Consider the following 26,827-nt stretch of genomic DNA (forward strand, 5'->3'; position numbering starts at 1 on the left):
AGGAAGCTCCATTTAACTCTATCATAGGCCTTAGCCATATCCAGCTTAACAAACATGGCTCTCTCCCTTGAAGTAGATATAGAGTGAATAGCCTCAGTAGCAATAACCACCCCATCCAAAATTTGTCTGCTAGCAACAAAACCACCTTATTCTTCTGAGATAATAATGGGAAGCCACCTTTTCTGTCTCTCAGTAATCAACCTAGTAATAACTTTGTAAACCACATTACATAAGGAAATTGGTCTAAAAAACTCCAATTGATTAGCACCCTCTCTCTTAGGAATAAGAGTCAAGAATGTAGAGTTCAAAGCTCGAAGCATCTACTTGCTAGCATAGGATTCTTAAACCACCTCCAACAAATCATGATTAATGATGTCCCAAAATTCCTGAAAGAATTCAACTGGAAAGCCATCAGGACTAGGAGCCTTCCCCTTACGTATGCCAAAGACCACCTCCTCCAGCTCTTCCAAAGAGATAGGACGCATGAGATAATCATTCATTTCCTGAGTGATAAGGGAAGGAATACAGGACAAAATAAGATTTTCTTCATTATTAGCAGGAGGAGAGTCCTTAGAGAAGCAAGGAATTCAGTTGGATACCTTGAGAATTAACCAAAGAAGAGATAGTGCTCTGATTCCGGCGGGATTGCACTATTTTATGGAAAAAGGCAGTGTTTCGATCACCTTCCTGGAGCCAATCAACTCTAGCCTTTTGCTTCCAAAAAATTTCCTCTCGAAGTTCCCATTCTTCTAGAGCTCTAGAAGCAAGGGATTCAGCCTTGCTAAGATCCTCTGAGAAACCGCAATCTCTAATCTCTCTTGTGATGACATCAAGATCTTCTTGAGCAAGCCTCTTCATAAAGTGAAGGTTCCCAAAGCATTCCCTATTCCATATCTTGAGTTGCCTTTTAACATATTGAAGCCTTTTAAAAAATGAGAACATTGCAGTACCATATGTAGGAGCACCATCTTTCCACCAACAAAAAACAAAATCATGAAGAGAGGAGTCACGAAGCCACATCAACTAGAACTTAAAAGGAGGATGCTTCGAAACATAAGCCCCTATAGCGAAAAATTTGATTGGCCAATGATCTGAACCCTTCCATTCAAGGATTTCTGAAGAGATAGTAAGGGTGCCACTAACCCAGAAGCAAGAAACAAGAAATATATCCAGACGTTCTGAGATAGTAGCAACACCAGTCCTACGATTATTCCAGGTATAGAGACCATTAGAAGGCTTAACATCAGAGAGATACAAAAGAGATATGTGTTGCCGAAGAAGAGCAGAAGAAGGCCCCAATCTAGCCAAACCACCATGCTTCTCCTCTAGACTTAAAACTGAATTGAAGTCCCCTGCTAACACCCAAGGATGATAAGGATGAAAATTTCTAACATGTTGAATATGTTCCCAAAGTTCCTCCTTTCCCACAAGATCAACAAGTGCATACACATTAGTAAACATGATTACCTCTCCTGAGTCTAGAGAAGAAGCTACCATAGAGAGAGCTGAGCGAGAAGACATCCAGCCAAGAGGAGAAATTTTTTGAGGATCCCAAAATATAGCTAAACCACCCGCACTGCCTGTTGCCCCAACACACTGGTATTGGCCACGAGACCAAATACTAGAGGCATGTTGGACCATAGACTCCACAGAGAGCATAGTCTCTTGGATACAAAAAACATCAGGACTATGATCAACCACCAAGTTATGAATAGCCTTTTTTCTAGGGATGCTATTCAACCCCCTTACATTCCATGAGAGTATAATCATCATTGGGTAGAATTGGGAAAATGAGAATCCAAAGGTTTCACTGAACCAGACTCAATCAATATATCTCCTATGAGTTTAATCTTCTCTTGGTCTATTTTGCACCCACTCCTTAGAGGGGGAGTAGAAGAAGCCCACTTAAAGGGTCAAGACATCAACCCCAAGGGGAGAGGAGATCCCTTGCCCTTACCTGATGGTAGTACATCCTTAACCAAGTCAGCTAAAACAACATCATTATCCTCCAATACTGCAGGAGTCACCAGAGCCTTTGTCACAGGAGCTACATGGACCTCACAGTTCTAATATACTACAACTTGGGATGCCCCACAAGCATCATTAGGAACAGATCTCTCATCTAGGCAAACTAGATAAGAAGATATAGGAGGAGGAATACCCTCCTCTAGAACCATACTATCCAGCACCTCAAAGTGGTTAAAACCTAAATCAGATAATCTTTCTTTCAAAGGCCTCTTTTGACCACATCCCTTAGCTCGAGGGAAAATAGGGGTAAATCCATCCTTATCCTACATTTGAGCCTTACCCTTACCTGTAGCATCTTGCGGATTCATCCCCTTGGTAGTATTAGCCATTTGAGATTGTCCTTTCCCTGTAGTATCTGCCAAACCACCAGCATTGCCAGTTGTAGAACCATCCACTCCTTTGAAACTCAAGTTATGGGGGCACTAACGCTGTAAATGACCATACTCATGACAAATCCGGCAACGGAAAGGGAGGGATTCATAATCTAACTGCTGCACCCAAGAAGAATCCCCCATACAAATTTCCAAAGAATCTGGTAATGGGTTATTCAAATTAATTTCAACACAAATTCTAGCATAAGAAATAACCTTTTTATCGAGGGATTGATGTGTGATCGCAGCCGGTTTCCCCAACAAAGCAGCAATTTGTCGAAGGATTTCTTCACGCCAAAATTCCAAGGGAAGACGAGGCAAGCGAACCCAAACTGACACTGTTTGATATAAGATTAATAATCAGTGGTTGTAATAATAATTTTCACATGGTATCAAATCAGTGTTGAGGGTAGAAAAGATTTCCCCTAGGAAAGAAATTTAGGTCGTTAATCTCTTTAAATTTATTATTGCTTTATCCTTTGAGATAGCTTCAACTAGTTTGAGAGATCAAGAAAAATTGGATGGTGCCTTGAATTTTGGTATCTGGAAGGCTAGACTTTCTTTATTGTTGGAAGAGAATACATCAAGGATTATGTTACTAGTGTTGTAGCTATACCTAGACATGCAACACAACTTGCAACATACAAGAAGTATGATGCCAAGGTTGGGAGGATAATCTTTGATGGTGTCAAGGATCATATTGTTCCACATATCTCAGAGCTAGAAATTTCAAAGAAGATATGGGATGCCATTTTGAATCTATACCAAAATGTTACCACTAGTAGGAAGATGATTTCGAGAGAGAAGGTGAAGAATACCTAGATGAACCAGGGAGAAAACATCACAAGTTACATCACTAGCCTAAGACTTGTCAAAGAAGAGTTAGAAACTATTAGAGATAGCCCTAAATGAGTTTATCAAGTAGTGTGGTGTCTTTGTTCACGTTCTTAGTGGGCAAGACACCTTACAGAGCTAGGATTGACTATAGAGTGATTTCACTCAGTTGGAGTTTAGACTAACTCCTATCAATGGGGCCAACAAAGGTCAAAAAAGTGAGGTGGAATATGAGAATGTTGTCCTAGTGGGAAAAGGGAAAGAAAAGAAGGGGTCTAGTGAAGGATTGAATTTACAAAGTGAGAAGAGAAAGAAGGACCTATCTAAGATCAAGTGCTTTGATTGTCATGGGTATGGCCACTATGTGAGTGATTTCTCACAAAGAAAGAAAGCAAAGAAGCATGTAAAAACTTCAACAAGGGTAGAAGAATTCTCTAATAGAATGAAAGATGAGTTTGCACTAATATCTTGTATGGTTATCTCAACCTCATAGTGTTTTTTGTATGTAGATAGTGGGGTGTCATTTCATATGACAAGAGTTAGAGATTTCTTCTCCAATTATAAGGAGGAGAACACCAATATCTAGATTTCTATGGGGAACTTATCCAAACTAAACTTAGTTGGGAAAGGGAATGTTTAGTTTCACATGGAGAATCAAAAGATAATTTCACTTCATGATGTGTTGCATGTGCTAGACCTAGGTATGAATTTGATTTTTGAAGTTGTCATTAAGGATAAAGCTAGTATAATGTACTCTTTATAGCGGCACATGTATTGATCAAGCATAACGATTGGAAATCACCAATAAAAATTGGAGCTAGGAGTGGTTTTCATTATAAGTTACAATTTGATACTCCTAAGGCATTCATGAACAATAGTAATGCTAGAGATCTTGGAGAGCTATGAGATAGGAGTATCGACCATATCCATCATGGATCACTTATATTGCTTCGTGAGATAGTGATAGGTGTTCTAGAGGTGAGAAAAGAGCATGATGGTATATGCAAATGATGTGTGTTGAAGAAGTTTGTGAGAGCATTTTTCCAAGGAGTGACACCAAATCTGAGGGTGTTATTGATATAGTACATTCATACGTATGTGAACCAATATCAAAAAAATCTTTGAGAGGATATGAGTTCTATGTTACTTTTATTGATGATTTCTCTAGGAAGACCAAGATATACTTCTTGAAGACCAAGGATGAGGTTTTTGGTTGGTTCCAAGAGATCAAAGATCTTGTAGAATTCAAGAGGAAGGAAGATAAAGGTTCTTTGGTCAAACAATGTACATGAGCATAAAAAGAAATGACTTCCAAGAGTTCTATACTAGAGAAGGAATCAAGAGGGAGTAGATTGTTCCTTACAATCTACAACAGAATGAATAGGATATGCCCCACTACTTATGAGAAGAGGTATGTCATACAATAGATTACATTCAGAATAGGGTTCCACACAAGGTACTATGAAAGATGACGCTAGAAGAATCTTTCATATTGAAGAAGCTAGATGTTGGTCACTTCAGAATATTTGTGAGTTTGAAATATTCTCATATTCCAAATGATACACGTACAAAGTAAGATCAGACTACAAAGAGAGGGTACTTTACTGGGTATAGTGAAACCCCAAAGGCATATCAAACTTTTATTCTAGGGACCAAAAGAAGTATTTTGAGATGTGATGTCAACTTTATGGAGGGAAATGCATTTAGAAGGTCTAGAGATTTGCTAGCAGATGATAATAGTGAAGCCACTAGAAGCTCCAAAACTAAGTCATGGGAAACAAATCTCAAGTATGGTTATGAGTACAAGTGTAGCTCAATTGGTGCAACAAGATATGTGTCAAGAAGACATAGAGGTTTATATTTGATCCTCTATCATTGGTAGCAAGAACCATGAGCTTCAAGATACATAAAGGGATACTTAGGAGTTTGTGGGAGCTACTAGAAAGAGTACTAGACAACAGAGGCAACCAACCAAGTTCAATGACTCTGTGACACTAGTTAGTTAGTTGGTAGATAGTGAGTCTTCTAGCAATCAGGAGGCTACAAAGCATCAGGTATAGTGAAATGCTATGGCTGAAGAATATTTCTCAGGAATGAAAAATGATGTGTGAGAGGTAGTGCCTAGAATAACATATAGGACAATAGTTGGATCACATTAGATCTATAAGATAAATCATGGCTCAAATGGTTGCATCAAGAAATATAAGGAAAATTTTATGGAAAATGGGTTCTCTCAAAAGGATGGAAGAGACTATGAGGAGAGATTTTCTCTAGTGGCTAGGTATACTTCTATATGAGCTATAATCTCACTTGCAACATAGATGGCGTGGTAGATCCATCAAATGGATGTCAAGATAAAATTCCTTATGGTGAGTTGAAGAAAGAGGTATACATAGATAAATTGGAAGTCTTTGTAGCATGCAACAAGGAGAATCACATGTGTAGATTGAAAAGAGCCTTATACGGACTCAAGCAAGTTCCTAGAGCATGGTATGAGAACATTGATATATACTTGTACGAAATGGATTTGTGAAGATTGATACAAATGCCAACCTCTATTACTTTATGGTTGGGATTGAGATTCTCATTCTTGCTCTTTATGTGGATTACATGTTTCTTACAGGTTTAGTAGAGCGATAGAGAATTGCAAGAAGAACCTTGCAAAAGATTTTGAGATGAAGGATTTGAGACTTATGCACTATTTTCTAGTCATGGAGGTGTAGCAGATAGATGAAGATATTTTTCTTGGTCATGGAAAATATTATATTGAAATGTTGAACGTAATCATGATGGAGGATGGAAAAGCCATGTCTACACCTATGATCACAAATTGAAGGAAGGTGTTGTCACTTAGGTTTGCACCCTTGTCCAAGGCCTATGCGCGAGGACAACATAGTGAAACATGGAAACAACCTCCAAGCTCTGGGACTTGAACTGTGAGGTTGAGTCTCCGGAGAAGGCCGGCTTCCTCTTACTATCAGGGTGCACCTATCTACTCTTGGAGAGGAAAAGGAAGAAGGAGAGCACGAAAGCAAATCTACCTAGTCTAATCTAAGGAGGTGATGCACCAAAATAGAGTGTTCAAACTTCATTTTTTGCCCATATATGCACTACAAAACCAAGATAACATTCAAAGGACATACACACCCAGACCTATGTCAATCAATAACCACATACAGATCAGGAAACCAAACTGAATAACATAAGGAAAAGGATTTCACTTATGTATTATCCAATAGGCCGAAAATAGACACAGTATGCAAGCCACAGATCTCAAGAATACACCAATGAGAGGCAAGACTAATGCACATACACATCGATGGCTGAAGGAGATGATACAAAATGTTATACAGCTCAGAGGAAAAGGGAATTTTACATTGCAGACCTGTGAGAAATAGCAGAGAAATCAAAAAAGGAGTCCTCCCTTACAAAAACTACAAAATTTGCCTTTATAGTTCAGGCATAACTGAGATCTTTTCTAGTTGAAGTGACCCTGTAGCTACCTGCCATTATGTCCTATGAAGGAAAATCATGGGAATCTGAAGAAAATCTGATCTTTGTTGCAACAGGTGTCTTGAGAGGACTGAAAACGGCACCATCGATGTTCTGACTAGGTAGACAGATCGACTAAGATGGTGGAGTGTCTTCCCATATTTCACATTCATTTCTGGTAGGTCAGGATTGATCATGAAGATTAGATCACACAACAAAATTGATCACCTTAGCTTTTAAGGTTCATGAATCAACGGGGGTAGAAAGTCAACCTATTTTCACAAACCAACTAGGCCATGCAGGCCAATCGCTTCTTTTCATTTTGCCACCTGGGAAGTCCTCTATGGTTGAACTCCTTGTATTGAACTAACCACGCCACCCCAAACTGTTATCATTAACTATGGTGATTAAAAACCTCATCGCAACACTAACTGCCAGCCGCTAACCATCAACCCTAGCCGAGCGAGCGAGACACGTGTCAGCAAGATGCTATGTTGCTATGGTAAAGATCGCACAACTTCACCATAGTGAGACAACGCCTTCCATTGATCTGCCCTAAATCTGACGATCATGGAGACTCATCATACCACTATACTGTTCTTACCCCGGGCCCATCATACCTGGTGCCACCTCAGCAACCGCACCCCACTTGAATGACACCTGGCGTACTTTACTAAGACTTGGCCCTGCCGATCCATGTGGCGGATGGGTGTTATTTTGCTATGGTAAAGATCGCACAACTTCACCATAGCGAGATGGCACCATCCATCAATACATCTTAATCTGATGATCGTGAAGACTCATTGTACTTTACACTTTACTCCTCTACTATCAGCACACCTGTCATCACCCCTGAGGTTTATGAGATAAGATGGCCCCACCTAACATGTGTTACTGAGGTGATATGTTGCCATGGTAAAGATCACACAGCTTCACCATAGCGAGATGGCGGCTGTCGTCGATCTGAACTAATCCAATGGCGAGTAAGATGGATCATTCCCCTCAGTACATCAATGAATAGGAACTAGCCACGTACCAACTATTTGATGGATCCTCGCTAACATCTGACGAAGCACATCTGAGGCTCACTGGACATGTGGCAGGAGGGCATTATGTCACCATCATATTCACCGTGCAACTTCAGAAGGTGAGATAGCACCAACCGTTGATCTGACTTTGATCTAACGGCCATGAAAGACTTTCCCTAATCCTACTGATCACATTAGAAACCATGGCCCCATAATACACGTGGTGTCCCCACATTGGTCTGCATAGCATCATCCTGGTGACTTGTATTGCCTCGACTAATTGAGTAGCTCTTCCTCACAGATGTGGCGTGTTCTAATGTGTTAGCATGGATCGAGGACCCTTCCAACTGAGAAAATGAAGTATGAAATGGGACCCAACTTGCCTGCTTGAAGTTCTTTTTTGTGGTAACTTTTTGTTAGGCGCTATGTCGCTATCGAAAAACTCGCAAGTTTTTTGATGGCGACATAGCGCCTCACCGACATTTCTCATCTGCGGCTCATGAAACTGACCACCCACCGTGAAACTTTTTTGATCAGCCGAAGAACCCTGGATGCCCTACAAACTGGATCCACTGGACACGCGTCGATAGGGTGTGATGTCGCTATGCTATCCACTGTGCAACTTCTGAAAAGTGACATAGCGCTGACCGTCGATCTCCTCATATTTGACGATGGAGAACCTGTGAGCCGTAGAAGCTTTTACAAGGTTTGATCACTTAGATTTTTCGATGTCTGTTAGGCATTAAAATAATATTAATTCTAGGACTAGCCGTTGGACAGGCTAGATGTTTGAAATTTGAATCTTGGCGGGGCAAAAAAATGATAACATTTCTCGTGACTCACAGGGGACACAAGCTTGCTATGTGTATGACCAGTGGCCTCATGTATCCATTGGGCTATGGAGTCAAAAAATGGGTTTGTGCATACTGTGAAACCCTAACCCTTTTGTGAGGAGATCAAAACATTGAAAACCCTAGCTTTGCCTCTGCAACCTCAAAATTGTCAAAACTTTGAAAGCTGGAAACTCAAAGAGAGAACAACGTACACGCGCACTTCTTGAAAAGCAGGAAACAATGGAAAGAAACTAAACTACTTATGTACATAGATTCCCAAATTTTTAAAAATAGGGCTTCAAATAGATCCCATTGACTGGAATGGGCAAGATTTCACCATTTGACCTGCTTAGCTGGAATGCATTAGCCTATTTGCAACTAGCAATCAGATAGGGGCCACTCCATAGTGCATCAAATTTGGAATGTCTTCCTAGTTTTTCCCTATCTGCATCCCACTTTAGAACTAAATCTCCTTCTCTAAAGGTTTTGACCCTAACCTTCCTATCAAAATTCCTTTTCATCTACTATTGGTGTATCTCTAGGGTTTGCATAGCTTTATTTCTCTTTTCTTCTAGTTCAGTCAGCTCTGCCATTCTTATTGACATGGCATTATCTTCAATCAATTCGAGCTGATGAGCCAATTCCAAGGATGGGAATTCCAATGAAATTGGGAGTCTAGCCTCCCTACCATATACCAGCACAAAAGGTGAATTCCCAACAGATCTCTTGGGTGTTATCCTATCAGCCCACAGAGCAGTTCTTAATTTCTTATGCCAGACCCTCTAATTGTCTTCTACTGTCCTCTTCATGATTTTGATCAGATTCTTGTTGGAAGACTCAGCCAAACCATTACCCTAGGGATAGTAATTTGATGATGTGCTCAGGTAGATATTGTGATTCATTGCCCATGCACAAATTTGGGTTCCAACAAAAGACTTAGCATTGTTCGAGATGATAGTAGAAGGAGCACCAAACCTAGATACAATTCCATCAAGTAATTCAACAACTGATGGTTCTGTGGCATCCTTCAAGGCAATTGCCTCTGTCCACCTAGTGAAATAATTAGTAGCAGCCAAAATCCATTTATGACCTGCACTAGATGGAGGATTAATGGGGCCTATAAAATCCAACCCCCACTAAGTAAAGGGCTGATCCACCTGAATAGGACGAAGGGGGAAGCTGCAAGCCTCTATTTTCCATAGAAGAAAGCACATTTCTCACATTTTCTCACATATCCATAACAATCATGGAACAGAGATGGCCAATAATAACCAGCCCTCATGATCTTCATGGCAATTGTTCTTGCAGAGAAATGGCCACCATCAGGGCCATCATGAAGTTCCTTAATCATCCTCTCAACCTGATCCTCTTCAATGCATCTCAACAGGGTCCCGCTAAAATCCCTCCTGAATAGGATACCATCAATTACAACATAGGGAATGGACTGCAGTCTATATTGTCTTCTTTTAGCTCTGTCCAATCCCTGAGGGTATCCATTCCCTGATAAGAAGTTTTTCATATCATTTGTCCAACTCCTTGGACCATTAACATTTCCTTCCTCCTACTACTCTGTTGTTACCATAGCAGTCTCTTTATAAGAATCCTGGCCTGATAAAATTTCTTTGCACAACCCTTTCCCTCTTACCAACTTGGTAATCTGAATATCAACATCATACTCCATTACCTTAGTGATAAGCGGTGTTTGAATTTCTTCAAGGCTCTGATGACCGCAAGGGCCTGCTTCTCAAAAAAGTTGTACTTATCTTCATATTCCTTGAGCCCTTCACTAAAGAAGGCTATTGGGTGCTCCTCATCCTTGTCATTTGTTTGAGTCAAGATAGCAAAGATACTTGACTCACCACCTAGAGTGTAGAGGATGAAATCTTTCTCAAAATTTGGGTTCATGAGAGTAGGGGCTGAGGCTATGGCTATCTTGATCTCTTCAAAACACTCCTTCCCTTCCTTGGTCCATGAGAAGACCATACCTTTCTTCAACATAGCTATAAGAGGTTTCACCATGGTAGCAAGATTAGGAATAAACCTTCTTACAAAATTTATTCTACCAAGGAAACTTTGTAGCCCTTTCTTGTGTTTAGGAAGAGGAAGGGCAAGTATTGCCTTTGTTCTTTCTAGATCAATGGTCAGCCCATCCTTAGATACAATGTGTCCCAATAATTTTCCTTGGCTTGTAGAAAAGACACACTTGGCTGGGTTAAGGGAAACCCCAAACTCTCTACATCTTAGAAATACCAGCCTTAGATGATCAAAATGATCTTCTACATTTTTTGAATATACAGTTATATCATCAAGGTATACTAAGACAAATTTGTCAATTAATTTTTTGAAGGCCATCTCCATTGCCTTCTAAAATGTGGCACCTGCATTTGTTAGTCCAAATGGCATCTTGCAATAAGCATAGGTGCCCCACTTAGTAGTAAATGTTGTTTTATGTCTGTCAGATTCTTTAACCAGCACTTGATTATAACCAGAGAATCCATCAAGAAAAGAGAATCTCTTTGACCCACTAACTTTGGACAGAATTTGCTCCATGGAAGGGAGAGGATGGTGATCTTTAAGAGAAGCTTGATTAAGGTCTCTAAAGTCCACACACAGTCTGATTTCTCCATTTTTCTTCCTTATAGGGACAAGGTTAGCTACCCATGATGAGTGTTTGATAGGAAATATTATATTAGCCTCAATCAACTTGGAGAATTCTTTTCTCATTAGAGGTTCAATCTTAGGATTCATTGGCCTTTGTTTTTGCCTTACTGGTTTGGCCCTATCAATTAAATCTATGGTATGCTGAAACAAACTAGGGTCAAATGCTTTTAAATCATCATATGTCCAAGAAAATACATCATTAAATTCTTGACATAGATGAATGAAGTTTTCTCGCTCAGTTTCAGAACATACCTTCCCCATATTCAGAGATTTTCCATCAGCAATTGTAACTGGGGCATAATCATCCTTTTCTGTAGCTAGATTCATTCCTTTGCCTCTTGTTTGATCATCAATATTAAGACACTCTCCAAGGCAATGAGACCCTTGGGCAACTTGTTAGAACTGAGATGAATGATCTGATCACCATACTGATCTTGCAGTCTTGACTGGTTTCTATCTGAGAATTCTGCCTCATTCTGCAAGAAACTCACAATTTTCTCATCAGAATCAAACACCTGCCAATGAGTGTTGTTTTCAAGGATGGCAGGCCTCACTACCACCTTTATTTGTTGCTTCTTTTCTTCCTCAAGATTCCCTAGTACATCATAAGCTGCACCCACTACTACAAGTCTATCAGTATGTCTATTTTCTTTCCTAGGAATGCTCTGAATATTATATGCATTGAAACCCTCAAGCAAATCCTAGACTCTGTGCTTATAAGACTTGAGCAGGCCATTTTTGGTGATATTCTGGTTTCTCACTTGGTTATCTACCAACTCACTATCCCCATATACTCTCAAGGCTTGAATTCCTCTCTTTTGGGCAAGTAAGACCTTGAATCAACGATTCATACTCGGCCACATTATTGGTGCAACTAAATTGGAACCTAAAGGAGAAGTAGTATCTTATTTGTGTGTGAGAGATCAACATAACACCAGCCCCTGATCCATTTCTATTCCTTGAGCCATCAAAGTACATACTCCATGTTCCACTTATATCATCATTAGTCCCAATTAGATCAGGAACTTGAGCATCTTTCTCTATTATGCAATATGTACTAAGGCCTGTCTCAAGAGTTTTTGATATAGGTTCAAACTGATATGCATTTTCCCACTCATCCAAGAAGAAATTAGGAATCTCCGCTATAGAAGTAGCAGGCTCATTTACTATGTCATTTTCATCCATCTCTAGAATAGGGAAATTCATGTTGATGAAGTTGGGGGTGTAGGATTCAGTGTGATGAAGGGCTTGAGGTTCTTCTCTAATTGAGGCATTGGCTCCATATCTAGACTTAAATGACATATATGACCAATCAGCAGATATGAATCCACCAATTTGAGCAATGAAGTCTCTTGAAAGATAGATAGCAAAATAGGGCTTGACTTCAGCAACAGATATGTCTTGAATCACAATGCAACCAGGGCATGCATGTAAGGCCATCTCCAAATTTCTAAGGATACCTACAGTTTTGATAGTACTACCATCTAATTGCAACACATCCCTAACAATGGGCTCATATTTCATTCCTAAAGCATCAGCAACACACCTAGGCATTACTGAGCGACTAGCCCCTGAATCTATCATGCAATTGTGGACTAATTTGCCTCCTTTAATCAGAGAAACATAGAATGGAGGAGGTCTAACCTTTTTATTTGTCTCCACATCCCCTGCTGGTTGTACTAGACTTGTGGCACTCTCCATGATAAATGGTTGATCCTTGGGTTCAATCTTCTCCAACTCTTGCTGCAGCATCCTCTTCTGTATTGGTATGGTGGCAATAGCATCCCACATAGAAATGTTCACATTGGTCTTCTTCATTTTCTCTACCACACTGAAAGGTGTATTAGGAACTTTGGTAGAAACTTTGGGAGCTGCACTTATAAGAGGTTGAGATGGGGCAACATAAGGATCACCTGCATCTTTCTTTCTAGAATCTTGCCTTTGCTACTGTGAAGCACTTGTTTGTTCATTTTCTACTTGTATATGAGGTGTAGCACTTGAAGTTGAGGACTGCCTAGGAGAAGGAGGGGCAGCATGTTCCATAGCTCTCTTTTTGCTTCTTGTGTTATGAGCAACAGAATCCTGGTTTACATTACAATGCTCCCCAACCTGATGATTCATGAAAGAGCAACCATCATGTCCTTGAATATATGAGGCCTCCTTGGAATGATCCTCCTTGTATGATTTCTTTGCTGGAGGTTCTTGGTCAGTTAGGGCCAAATAAGATTCTGCCTTTTGGCACATGCAATAGGCATAAGAATAGTTGTAGGAAGGACACAAATCTTGATCTTGGGCCAACTTATTTTGAGGGACTATAGTTGTGTCCTTATTTGAGCTTGAAGCAAAAGCATGACTATTTTGCCTACCCTGATTAAAAGAGCTATTCCACTGGTTAGGAGGTCTACCACCATTTGGAGCTTGATATTGCAATTGGGGAGGCTTGCCACCTTGAGCTTGCTGCCTTTCTAAGGCCACCACCTTGTTACTCATTTTTTGTATCATAGAGAAACTATCCTCTAATCTCTTTCCTTGGTCTTTCAACTCCCTCCCCTGCTCTTGAATTTTTTTATCCAGGGTCTTTTGTCTTTTATCTATATTCAGCACTAGACCTTGGAGCATCTCTTTGAGTTCATCTATCCCATTTGAGGATGTGGAAGCTTGGGGATCTAGAGTAAGGGCTTGTGATGTAGAAGTTGTAGGAAGAGGGGCCATTGCTGGTTGGTGGTTGGGAATATCAGGAAAGAAAGGCATAGGGGGCCTTGGAGCCAACTTTCCTCCTTATAGTAGGATGTTCTTAGCTTTTATGGCTATCTCATAGGCATTAGGCAAGGTATCTCCTCCCATAGTTTGGATTGTCGTGCTAATATCACTGTTAAAAGCTCTAAGGTAATGCAAGAAGACATTACCAGGGGTAGGTTTCACTGTAGTAGGTATTCTATCCCATGTCTTCTAAAATCTATAATTAAAATCAATCATACATTCATGGGGGGCTCTTTTAATAGTAGTCAACTGCTCTAAAAGTGACAAATGGTCACTTCTACAAATGGTCACTTCTATCCTCAAAATGTTTGCATAATCCTGCTCCTAGTCCATCCCAATCAGTTATAGAACTTTGAGCTAAGCCTCTATACCACTGTAATGCTTTTCCTTTTAAAGATGGGGCTAGAAGTCTAACAGCAACATCATCCTCTGTAATGCCATGAATATTATAGACATTTTCTACTTCTCGGATATGCTCTAAAGGGGAGATGGAAGTTTCACCAGTAAAATCAGGTATACTTTTTAGTGTAGATACTAGCATATCATGTCTTTGGGCTAACAATAGAGGACTTCCACCATTAAAGGTGGCAAAAGCATGAACTCTTGGTTGTGCCATGTAAACAAGTGTTCTATTGATGAGTGTTGATGGCAATCTAGACTGAGTTCAAGCAACAGGAGGAGTAGAGACAGATCTTACAGGTATATTAACTGTTATCACACCCCTAACCAGTGATAATGAAGTTCTAGTCCTCCTTCTTCTAGGATTTGAAAGAGAAAGCTCTTGATATTGAAATTTACCTCTAGAAGATGCCCTTGTTTCAGCTCTGGGCATGAATCACTGTAACTTTGGCCTGAAACCAGATTTGTTGATGTTCAAAGTCACCAAGTACTTTGAAGAATCAGCCTCTTGAAGGCTTAAACACCGAAGCCAGTACTATCTCTTCAATATTAATCTTGAATCTCTTTCTTCTTTGACACCAGTAGACTTTAAATTTTGTTTGAAAAGTGTCCCACCAGGCGTGCCAAAAACTATTGTCACTTAGGTTTGCACCCTTCTCCAAAGCCTATGTGCAAGGACAACCTAGTGAAACATGAAAACAACCTCCAAGTTGTGGGACTTGAACTGTGAGGTTGAGTCTCCAGAGAAGGTTGGCTTCCTCTTACTATCAGGGCACACCTATCTACTCTTGGAGAGGAAAAGGGAGAAGGAGAGCACGAAAGCAAATCTACCTAGTCTAATCAAAGGAGGTGATGCACCAAAATAGAGTGTCCAGAATTCATTTTTTGCCCATATATGCACTACAAAACCAAGATAACATTCAAAGGACATACACACAAAGACTTATGTCAATAAATAACCACATACAGATCAGGAAACCAAACTGAATAACACAAGGAAAAAGATTTCACTTATGTATTATCCAATAGGCCAAAAATAGACACAGTATGCAAGCCACAGATCTCAACAATACACCAATGAGAGGCAAGATGGATGCACATACACATCGATGGCTGAAGGAGATGATACAGAATGTTATGCAGCTTAGAGACAAAGGGAATTTTACACTGCAGACCTGTGAGCAGTAGCAAAGAAATTAGATAAGGAGTCCTCCCTTACAAAAACTACAAAATCTTCTTTTATAGTTCAGGCATAACTGAGATCTTTTCTAGCAGAAGTGACCCTGCAGCTACCTGCCATTAAATCCTGCCAAGGACAATCATGGGAATCTGAAGAAAATCTGATCTTTGTTGCAACAGGTGTCCTGAGAGGACTGAAAATGGCACCATCAATTTTTTGACTGGGTAGACGGATTGACTAAGATGGTGGAGTGTCTTCCTATATTTTGCATTCATTTCTGGTAGGTTGGGATTGATCATGAAGATCAGATCGCACAACAAAATCGATCACCTTCGCTTTTAAGGTTCATGAATTAGTGGGGGCAAAAAGTCAACCTATTTTCACAAACCAACTAGGCCACGTAGGCCAATCGTTTCTTTTCGTTCTGCCACCTGGGAAGTCCTCTGTGGTTGACCTCTTTTTATTGAACTAACCGTGCCACCACGAACTGTTATCATTAACTATGGCAATTACAAACCTGACCGTGACACTAACTACCAGCTGCTAACCGTCAACCCTGGCCAAGCCAGTGAGACACATGTCAACAAGACGCTATGTCGCTATGGTAAAGATCGCACAACTTCACCATAGCGAGACAGCACCTTCCGTTGATCTTCCCTAAATCTGATGATCGTGGAGACTCATTGTACCACTATACTGTTCTTACCCCGGACCCATCATACCTGGCGCCACCTCAACAACCACACCCCACTCGAATGACACCTAATGTACTTTGGTCAGACCTGGCCCTACTGATCCACGTGGCGGATGGGCTTTATGTCACTATGGTAAAGATCGCACAACTTCACCATAGCGAGATGGCGCCATCCGTCGATACATCTTAATCTAACAATCGTGAAGACTTGTCACACTTTGCACTTTACTCCTCCCCTATCAGCACACCTAGCATCACCCCTAAGTTTTACGAGATAACACGACCCCACTTGGCATGTGTCACTGAGGCACTATGTTGCCATGGTAAAGACTGCGCAGCTTCACCATAGCGAGATGGCACCTCTCGTCGATCTGAACTGATCGGATGGCGAGCAAGATAGATCATTCCCTTCAGTACATCAATGAATAGGAATTGGCCACATACCAACTGTCTGACGGATCCTTGCTGACATCTGACGGAGCACATCTGAGGCTCACCAGACACGTGGCAGGAGGACGTTATATTGCCATCATACTCACCATGCAACTTTGAAAGGCGAGATAGCGCCAACCATCGATCTGACTTTGATCCAACGCCCACGAAAGACTTTCCCTGATCCTACTGATCACATTAGAAACCCTGGCCCCATAATACACGTGGCATCCCCACACTGGTCTGCATAGCATCATCCTGGCAACTTGTATTACCTCGACTCATTGAGTAGCTCTTCCTCGTGGATGTGGCATTAGCGTGGATCGAGGACCCTTCCAACTGAGCAAATGAAGTACGAAATGGGACCCAACTCACCTGCCTGAAGTTCTTTTCTACGGTGACTTTTCGTTAGGTGCTATGTCGCTATCAAAAAACTCACGAGTTTTTAGATGGCAACATAGTGCCTCACTGGCATTTCTCATCTCTGGCTCGTGAAATTGACCGCCCGCCGTGAAAATTTTTTGAACCACCGAAGAACCTTGGATGCCCTACAAACTGGACCCACCGGACACGTGTCGATAGGGCGCGATGTCGCTATGCTATCCACCGTGCAACTTCTAAAAAGCAACATAGTGCTAACCATCAATCTCCTCAGACTTGACGATGGAGAACCTGCGAGCCATAGAAAATTTTACAAGGTTTGATCGCTTAGATTTTTTGACGTCTCTTAGGCATTAAAAGAATATTAATTCTGGGACTAGCCGTTGGACGGGCTGGATGTTTGAAATTTGAATCTTGACGAGGCAAAAAAATGATAACAGAAGGTAAATACATTAAAGGAAATCGATGTAGATCCCACCTTATACTGGAAGTTGATTAGTTCACTTATATATCTAGTCTCTCAGCAAATTCATGGTTGAACCAGGAAGAGTGCATTGGACAATGACTAAGCATGTATTGTGTTACTTCTGTGGTACAGTTGAGTATGGGATCAGATATGTTCAAGGTGGAGGCATCAAGTTGATAGGGTATATTGATGTAGATTGGGTAGGAAGTACAACATAAAAAAGGACCACATTAAGATATTGATTTAGTTTGGGATCAGGTTTTGTATCTTGGTTCAACATGAAGTATAAGTTTGTGGCTCTGAGTTCAACAAAAGTACATACTAGCTAGTATAGAAAAATGTGAATCTATATGGCTTCGAAAGTTGGTAGTAGTCTTATTTGGTCAAAGAGTTGAGACTATCGTGATACATTGCGATAAAGTTACATCAAGTTGTTTGAGAATATAGTGTTTCATGATATGTCTAAGGATATAAACATCATATATCAGTACAATGGGGGATTGTTTAGCTATAGTACATACTTACAGAGGAGTAGGTAGTAGACATTCAGACTAAGGAATCGAGGAAGACAAAATTTAGCTTCTTAAGAGATAAGTTAGGTGTCATGTAGAACAACTTCCTCGCTAAGAGAGAGTGTTAGTTGAGTTATCTTGGATAATTATTTGTCCATATGTGATTATTTAGTATCCGATTGTTTTCCTAACTAATTTATTAGAGTAGGCACAATTATCTATTAAATAGTTGACCTCTTTTAGAAGCAAGTAGAAACCAATTTTGTTATTGGTTGTGGCATAGTTTTAATCTCAACCATTGATTGAGAATTAATCTTGGTCATTGATTTTCTAACAATAGTATAAAAAGGGGGTCAGTGGACTTTTGCAATACACAAGTATTTGCAATGTTAGAAAATAATTCCATAGTGATAGAGATTAGTCTTGGAGTTTTAACAAGGGTGCAATGATAACGTTGGCGATAGTAATGGAGGGAATATCATTAGAAGAAATTGGGAGGTTGTAAGACATCTATCAGTAAGAGGTATGAAATATTGTATCTCTTGATTTGCTTAAGTTTAATATAATTTCTCATTTGTAGAATTGGTTTTTCCTTAGGGTTTTTTCCAGGGACAATTTGTCCATTGTGTTTCTTATTTCTTTCGATGTTTTTAATTAGTGAAGTAGTTTTTTTTTCCAATATTAGTTGCAAATTAATTTTTGATATTTAAATTATTATTTAAGATAGTAGATTAATAATTAGTGACTGCAATAATAATTTTCACAATCAACAATGATAAAAATAATTTAAATACGACTGAAAAAGAAAAGTAGCAACATTAATATGATATGCTTGAACACCTTTCTCAATTGTTGAGAAAGGAAACACATTCTCTACTAACAAAACTTTTATATTATAAAATAAGTCAGCTACCAGCCAAAGACCAGAGAAACAAATGCAACCAGCTAAGAATGCAAACTGAGAACAAAATTCAAAGGACAAAAGTACTCAAGACTTTGAAGAATGGGAATGAATCTATGTGCTATAGAAATAATGATAGCAAAAAGTTCAAATAAAAAACTGGGATGAAAAAGACCAAGGCTTGTAGTCAGTAGCTGTATATATAAACAGCTGTTACACTTCTTCTAGGTTTATAAAATTGTTAGAAGCTTAGAACACATTTATTAAGGAGATATTCATACATGGTTCTCCGAGTGCAGATATACCACCCACAATTCAGTTAGGGTAGGAGAACGATCTAATATTTGAAATTCATTGTAAAAGGCTACGTAGAAGTTTTTAATTTAATATCAACGTTTTCTATTTCAATAACAATGCTAGTACGGATATCTTTTTCATGACAATTGATCACACTTTATTTGAGCTAATTTGAACATTTCCAAGAAAACATTAATAGATGAATATAAAGTAGAAGGAAACACCAAAAAAATCGGGAACACAATTTGAATTTTGAAACTATCCATCAGGACTTGAAAACTTTAGGCAACACATCCAAATCTCATTTCAAATAGTTAATTTAGTAGGAGAGTTTTGATTTACTACTTTCAAATTTAGTAGGGAAGTCTCAATTTTCTACTTGAGAGGGGATTTTTTGGTAAAGAAAACAATAGAGAAAATGGATGAATGTTGTAAGTAATGGTTAAGTTTGTTGCATGTAGATAGAGGAATATTGTTCCAATAGAAAAATTGAGAGGAGAAATAACATTAAGTAGAGATTTTGCAGTGTACAAGAGACAATACTAGAATAGGAAATCATCTTGCACATATCTAAATAGGTGTACAAATCAGTCAGCTCTAAATAGTTGTTGAAACATTAATACCTAATAGTAGTGAAACTATATGTAAGCTTATTTTTACTTTGGAAATGAAAAGCATGTTTAACGATCATTTCAATGTTGATATAAATTAGTTTATTTTAATCAAGTGAAAGTAGATTTTGAAGAGGTCTTGAAATTCTTTATAGTAAGATGATTAAAAGGCAATTTATTGAGCACGACAGAACACAACAACTATATGAAATTGGATGGAAGCACATCAAAAGCCATCCAATAGACTAGATAAATAGAAGAGTCAACAACCCAACCACAAAAGACACAACAAACAAAGATAATAGACAAGACATAGACCACTGACAAACAACAAAAGGTAAACTAGACCAATCTTTTGAGAAATCTCTGCACCATCAATCTCCATTTTATCCATGTCTTGTGCAATGTTCTTAATTTCCTAAATTTCATTGGTGGCAGGATGGTCCTTCTTTCTACAACCAACTCTAGTCCTTCTACTGCGGCTAGAAGTAACATCTCCAAGACTATTATTCTCCATGACAACCTAAACAATGACCTTGTCACTACTCGAAGATCTCTAGCTTGTCTACCAAGATCCTAAGATGATCAACAGAGGCCTTCAAGATTTTATAGCTTTGATCTCTAATGCTTCTAAGGGAAGTCTTAATTCTAGTTCTCCTATTCTCCAAATCTGAAATCCTTTCCTCAATATCCTTGAATTTGGCATCTTCCATCTCCTTGTTTATTTTTTCGCCCTTGTACACCTAGGTCAATATCTTCCATAGAGTCTTTCGCCATAGTTGTAGCCTAAAAAAGGTTGTGTTTTCTTTCCACCAGGCTTAGCTTCAAGTGGACATATTTGATCACATGGAAAGACAATTTCATCACTGTATAGAAATCCAACACCCCATTCCTAATGCCTTGAAGGACATCAATGCCATATTCATGACTGTAATCACTAAGGATTATCATGGAAGGGTCAATGAGAGACTCAGGGTTAACATCCACATTGTCCTCTATATCGCCAACAACAAAATACCATTCTTTGTCTAGTAACCCTAATGCTGTAAGAGCCAACCTTGTGAATAGAACTTTTCACTCCCTCATTAGAAGGGGGAAATCAATTGTGGGTTCTTCAATACCCTCCATATCTTTGCATATAGCACCCTCAACCTAGAGAGGGGAGAGGGAAGGGTGTTTTTCAATTACAACTTTAGGGCTATTAGTCTTTCTCGAGAGTTTGGTTGTCTTATTCTTGTTCTCTCCTAGATCCTCCACATCTCTATCCATTTACTCATCGTGTTCATTATAATCCTCTTAAGAAAAAATATCCACTTTCTTTGTCTTTCTCTTTTTTGACCCTTTATTTGGAAAGTTTTGGAGTATTCTTCCTCTTCAAAGAGAAGACCAAAGATTTACCTTTTCTTTGGCTAGGATTCACCACTTGCTCATCAGAGTGAGAGTACCTTCTAATCTTAGTACTAGAAAAGTCCAATTCATTTAGAGACTCAAGGGCCTTAGTTTCCACCTCTAACTCTAAATGTTCAAGAATGAAAGAACCAATGGCATAAGCATTAAAATGGTCATAAATCAGAACCATAAGACCATCACAGATGGGGAGATTAACATCATCTTTCAACCTAATTCCATTAATACTAGTATTTAAAGAAGTTTAAATATAACAAGAATTGAAACATTCTTGTTGTGATGAAAATGGTTTAACATCATGAAATGGTAAGTGCAACCTTAGAGAACCTACTGTCAAGGGTAACATACTGCATAATAGCCCTAAGCACTATTCTCCTTATCACTCGTGAGAAATCTACCCACAGTAGTGTCCAAAAACCTTCTATCCTTATAAATTATTTTAATAACAGTAGGGCTACTAGTAACCATAGAAGCAACCTCTTGATTGATAGGAACTTTCCAGCCAGCTATAAATGTTCAACCCTCATCCCTTTTTCTATGAAAAAGTTTAGTAATCATAGGGTTATCTCCATATAGACACTTTATGAATAGGATGAGGCTGCCCAAATGAAAAATTTCCCACACCCTATACTTGACCTTCTAGATGCTCCCTTGTTCTCCTCAACCCACCCATAGTCCTAGAGATTATTAATAGGGTAAGTCATCAAATAGCTAAAATTAGCACCAATAAAACTTGGAGAAGAAAATTCTATTCAGACAGCATGCGAAAAAAACAAAAAACTAATTGCCATGTCTGTCTAAAGAATAGCTGTCTTTCCTAATTTTCATGACTTGATCAAATTGAAGGGATCACATAATCATCATTAATTACTCCCTCTTTTCTGTGCATCTTGTCATAAGAAAGGTGAGACTTGATGTCATTAGGGAGATCATTCTAGAGATGGCATTTCATAGGTGTGATGGACTTCACTGCTACGCTGGCAAAGAAGTCAGCCACAACTAGACTCCCTATAACATGTGAGATATAGTTTTTTTTAAATTGGTTAAGTATAGCCTTAGCATTATGAATGATATTTAAGACGGTCCAAGAACAAGAGATAAAACCCTCTAAAATCTAAAAATATTGTAGGAATCAGCTTCTAACTAGACTTCAGTGATTCTTAGGTTCTTAGCAAGAATCGGAACCTGAAGGGATTCCATAGCTTTTGCAAGGTGGTTGGTCTATGTTCTTATGGGGAACACCAATGAGAGAGAGAGTGACCCAAATGATTTATCAAACCTTCCCCGCACCCAGATGGCCCTGCTTGACTTTTGGCTTCCTTATAAAATTTACTTTTATCCCATCCATAGGAGGAAACTTTCATTTTCTTTCAGCTCTACCAAGACCAGGAGTAGCAAGAAGATTAAAGATTTTCCATGAAGTGGAAGTGGGACAACAAATTGAAAAATTCTCAAAAAATAGCCCCTTACAATTTTATTGAAGACCACATTTGAGAAAACATATTTTTCTTTGGAAATTCTACTATTCCATTCTTTCTAATGCTCGAGAGAACAAGAGGAATAATAAGAGACAATAATCTTCATTTGTCTTTCTCCTGTCAAGGAAAGAACCATTGGATAAAGCAGTGTTGTATAGCGTTCAAGAAAATCCAATTGACATTAATCCCCTTAAAATAAAAATAAGGGACCATATCTCATGTGCAAAAGAACAGTGGATGAAGATCTGATTAATTATCTCTTCATCTTGATCACAGAGGTAACATATGTAACCCTCTTTTCCATAAATTGTGTACTGTCAGAATTCTATTATGAAGGAGGATCAATAAGATATTTTAACCATCGGTATCAAACCAGATATCCAAGCATAATTTTAGTAGCGAGGGGGAGGTGGAGGTGGAGGTGGAGGGGGATCATTAGGTGAAGTGAGAAGATTATAGGCAGAGGAAGCAGAATAACAACCTGAAGGAGAGGCCCCTGAATCAGATTATCCTATTCACCTTGGTTTAAGACCACTGAATTAAGAGCGTTCATAAAAGGGAATAAATGAGGGGAAGTGGGTACAAATCAATCCGACCATAACCATCCCATTAGTCAGCACTATTAGCACCACATCTCTCTTGGCAAACAGACAACCACAGGGGTAGAACCCCTATCTTTGCAAGGCTCCCACCCAACAACCAATTATCTTCCCAATACTAAATGTCACCATTTGCAATTTTCCAATGAATTCCCAAAGCAATTGTGCTTCTAGCTTTGATGATACTACTCCAAATGGCTGATCCTCGAGGAAGGCGATCTAAATATATAAACTCTATGAAGAATAATCCCAAGTATATGTACTGGGATTTTACTATATCATTCCATTATCTCATCCCATTATGTATTCTCTAGACTTTCTTTGCAAGGGGAGCTTGTTTGAGAACCCTTATTCTTCCAAGGCCAAGACCACCCCTTGATTTAGGGCAGCGCACTCTGTCCGAGGCAATGGGATGAAAATTATTCCTAACTTCCATCCTTGACTACAAAACAATCATGTGAATCCTGTTACGGAATCAACACATTTTGAATGCTTGTACAATATAAAGAATAAATAGGCGAATTCTACAAAGTAGATTCTAATAATTATAATTTTCAAACCTGGCTTAGAAGAGAGCCTTTCCATCAAACTAACTTTCTATAGAGTTTGTCCACCAAAATTCCGTAGAAAGTACCCAGGGGTTTATTGTAGAGAGGAAGATTAAGATAAGTTGAGGGGACTAGAGATATTTGACAACCCAAGATCTGAGCAATACGCACTTGTCTTTCTTCCGGGGTGTTAATGAAGAAAATGGAACTCTTCTCCCAGTTGATTAGTTGGCCAGTCCCCTTGTTATAGCAGTTAGGACATTTCTTTATATTTCTAACCTCTTTTATAGTTGATTCTCTGATAGGATGGTGACATCCACGAATTGCTGCTAAGAGCACATAATATTAGCTGTGGAAGGTTTAATTCCCATGAGTTGTCTTTCCAAAATTAAAAAAAGAGATGTGTCTACCAAGACAGTCAGCCATAATAACAAATAAGACAAGGGAGATAGGGTCACCCTGTCTAAGATGTCTGATTAGTTCGAAGAAGGCTGAAGGAGAACCATTAACAACAACAAAGAGAGAAGGAGAACCAAGATCGTAGTATTGATCTCCTTAAGGATAGGTTTGGATCCAAATAATTCCTCCACATCCCTAACAACATAAAAAAGATTATGCCAAATTTCTGAAAGAATAATATAGGGAATCCATCTATCCCCGAAGCTCTATTCCCTTAGAAAGAGGGGACAGCCTTATCAATTTCGTTAGCATCAGGAATGGTACTCAACCTTCTGTAAGGATATCAGCAAAAAAGATTCTAGCTTCTCTTTTTATTTCCTCCTCATCCCAGGAGACTTTATCATTGATAACCAATTTCACAACCCTATTGGTAACCATGTGCTTCGACAAAATTTAGTTTGTTTTCCTTCATTTGTCTCCTCAAGATTCTATTTATTTATATTTCATGGTGTGTTTGAGTGTTATGTGTGATTTGAAGAATAAAGAATTAATATATGATGCTTAAGCCGTCCAGCCGTTAACTAAAGATTTTCTGCCACCCAATTGTATGCTATATATAACAAAATACCTCTTACTTTAAAACCTTTGCAATTTAAATATCTTTACAGGTAAATTTTTCTTCTTTTTCAACAGGATGAAAAGCTATTTGAGGATATTGCCCATCTGCAAAAAAGGGTATGATACAGTTGAAAAAACACAATCCTTCTTTCGCTCATTGAAGTTCAGCTTTTCTAAGACTTCATCAAATTATTCACGAAGAGCTTCTATCAATAACTCTACTATGCTTCAATGAACTCTCTTGTAAATCGAAATGGATGCAGGAATCGATCTTACTTGCTCATAACCAGATTCTCAGCAAAAAGGTATTGTGGTCTTCCCATCTAAAAAATGTCTATTATCAGTATATGTATTTGTGGTCATCGTTTTCCTTCGTATTGCTGCCAGCAAACTAGAAATTGGCTTTCTTTGTCAGATAGAGGAAATAGGAGGACAGACAAGTAGAAAAGAGGAGCTACCAATATTAGCTCGTGGCGGTGTACCAAATCCACAAGAGGCACACCAGGAATATCAACAGTATTCAAGTCAGAATAGTGTAACTGTTGCAATTGATCTTCAACTTGGCTGAGTAATAATACGAATTGCTCTTAAACTTAAATATAAGTATTTATTTATGTGCATTATTTCTGAGTAGATAGTTTTCAAAGGTCCGTATACGCACGTAAACAATATGCATGCAATTGCTACTATAGGCAAATGTCAACTTGTTACACAGAGATAGAGATTTCTGTTGATAGCAAAATATGAAGGAATAATTTCCAATCACTAATGTTAGAATATAATTATTTGAAATGCAGGTGGAAGATAAAGTTGATGATGCATATTATTTGATAGAGAATGGCTAGTTGGTACATGTAAAGCAAGGCAATAAGACATATTAGAAGGTTTGGAAAGCTTAATCTAAATTGTAATTTAGAGTTCTCTATTGAGAGATTAGCCTATCTTATCCTTTGTTATCCTTTGTTTTCAACTCCCAGTGTATTTCACAATAGGGCTGGATTCAAAACCCTATTTTCTTTACAGATTTCAATGTAATATATAGTGTTTATAGAATAAGTATGTGATTCATTTCAGTATTAAATGAAATATTTTTTTCGGAAACAAAATTCTCATGTGAATAATATTTTTTGATGTATTAGATAGCAGTCAAAAGAAGGGAGTTGACTCCATAGTACAGAGGCCTGCAGAACAGCCAGTAGTTACCTTCTACTATCTAATAAATACCTTTTCGATACATCAAAAACATCTTAGCAATTAACAACATAACAAGAAACTTCTCAGTATGAACCAACCTACCTCTAACATACATAGGATACCAAAAAATAGCCCAACAGCAGAAATAACAAGTGCTGCTATTACAACATTTAATAGTTACTATAATAAAATATGCCACCAAGAGCATGAAGTTCACACTTAACTATAACATAACAAAAGGAAAAAGAAACAAAGGTACAAGGGCTAGTTCCCCTCTTTCTCCTGTAGGTCCTCTCCCTCCTTCTCATCAGGATCCTTCATGGCCGGTTTGTCCACCTCCTCCTTGATGGGTTTTTCCATTAGAGTCTCAATCCAGTTGTCCACTAAGAAGATGTAGAGGGAGCGGGTGGTCTCACTTTCTTTCTTTTCTTGCTTCATTCTCCTTCTTGTTCCCCTACAAAAAGTATGGAGTGGTGGCTGTTGAATGCATGAATTTCATAGAGAACTCAACAAGGGTTCCAACTTTGCCGCATAGGGCTTCCTAATTCTTGGCCAATCATACATAGATATCTCTAGCTTGTCCAATCAATTTTTTCTTTGATCTTGCCCATGGTTGTGATGCCCTTTCTTACCCCCACCCTTAGTACCATCCTTCATAGGGGACATGATATCTTCCCCCAAACTTTTCTCCAGGGACAGGTTGG

General features: G+C 38.9%; 1 protein-coding gene across 1 annotated transcript in view; it reads left to right on the forward strand.

The window, feature by feature from the left end:
* Positions 1-25,497, forward strand: part of LOC149565657 (floral homeotic protein AGAMOUS-like) — an 80,797-nt gene extending 55,300 nt beyond the window's left edge. The window contains exons 5-7 of the mRNA XM_089816364.1: positions 25,005-25,046; positions 25,193-25,234; positions 25,345-25,497. Coding sequence (XP_089672490.1) covers positions 25,005-25,046; positions 25,193-25,234; positions 25,345-25,497 — 237 coding nt within the window. The remainder of the gene's footprint in view (positions 1-25,004; positions 25,047-25,192; positions 25,235-25,344) is intronic.
* Positions 25,498-26,827: the final 1,330 nt, after the last annotated feature.

The sequence above is a fragment of the Cupressus sempervirens genome, chromosome 3 (assembly GCF_028749045.1).
Source record: "Cupressus sempervirens isolate cs-2001-9-10 chromosome 3, ASM2874904v1, whole genome shotgun sequence".
Taxonomy (NCBI): Eukaryota; Viridiplantae; Streptophyta; class Pinopsida; order Cupressales; family Cupressaceae; genus Cupressus; species Cupressus sempervirens.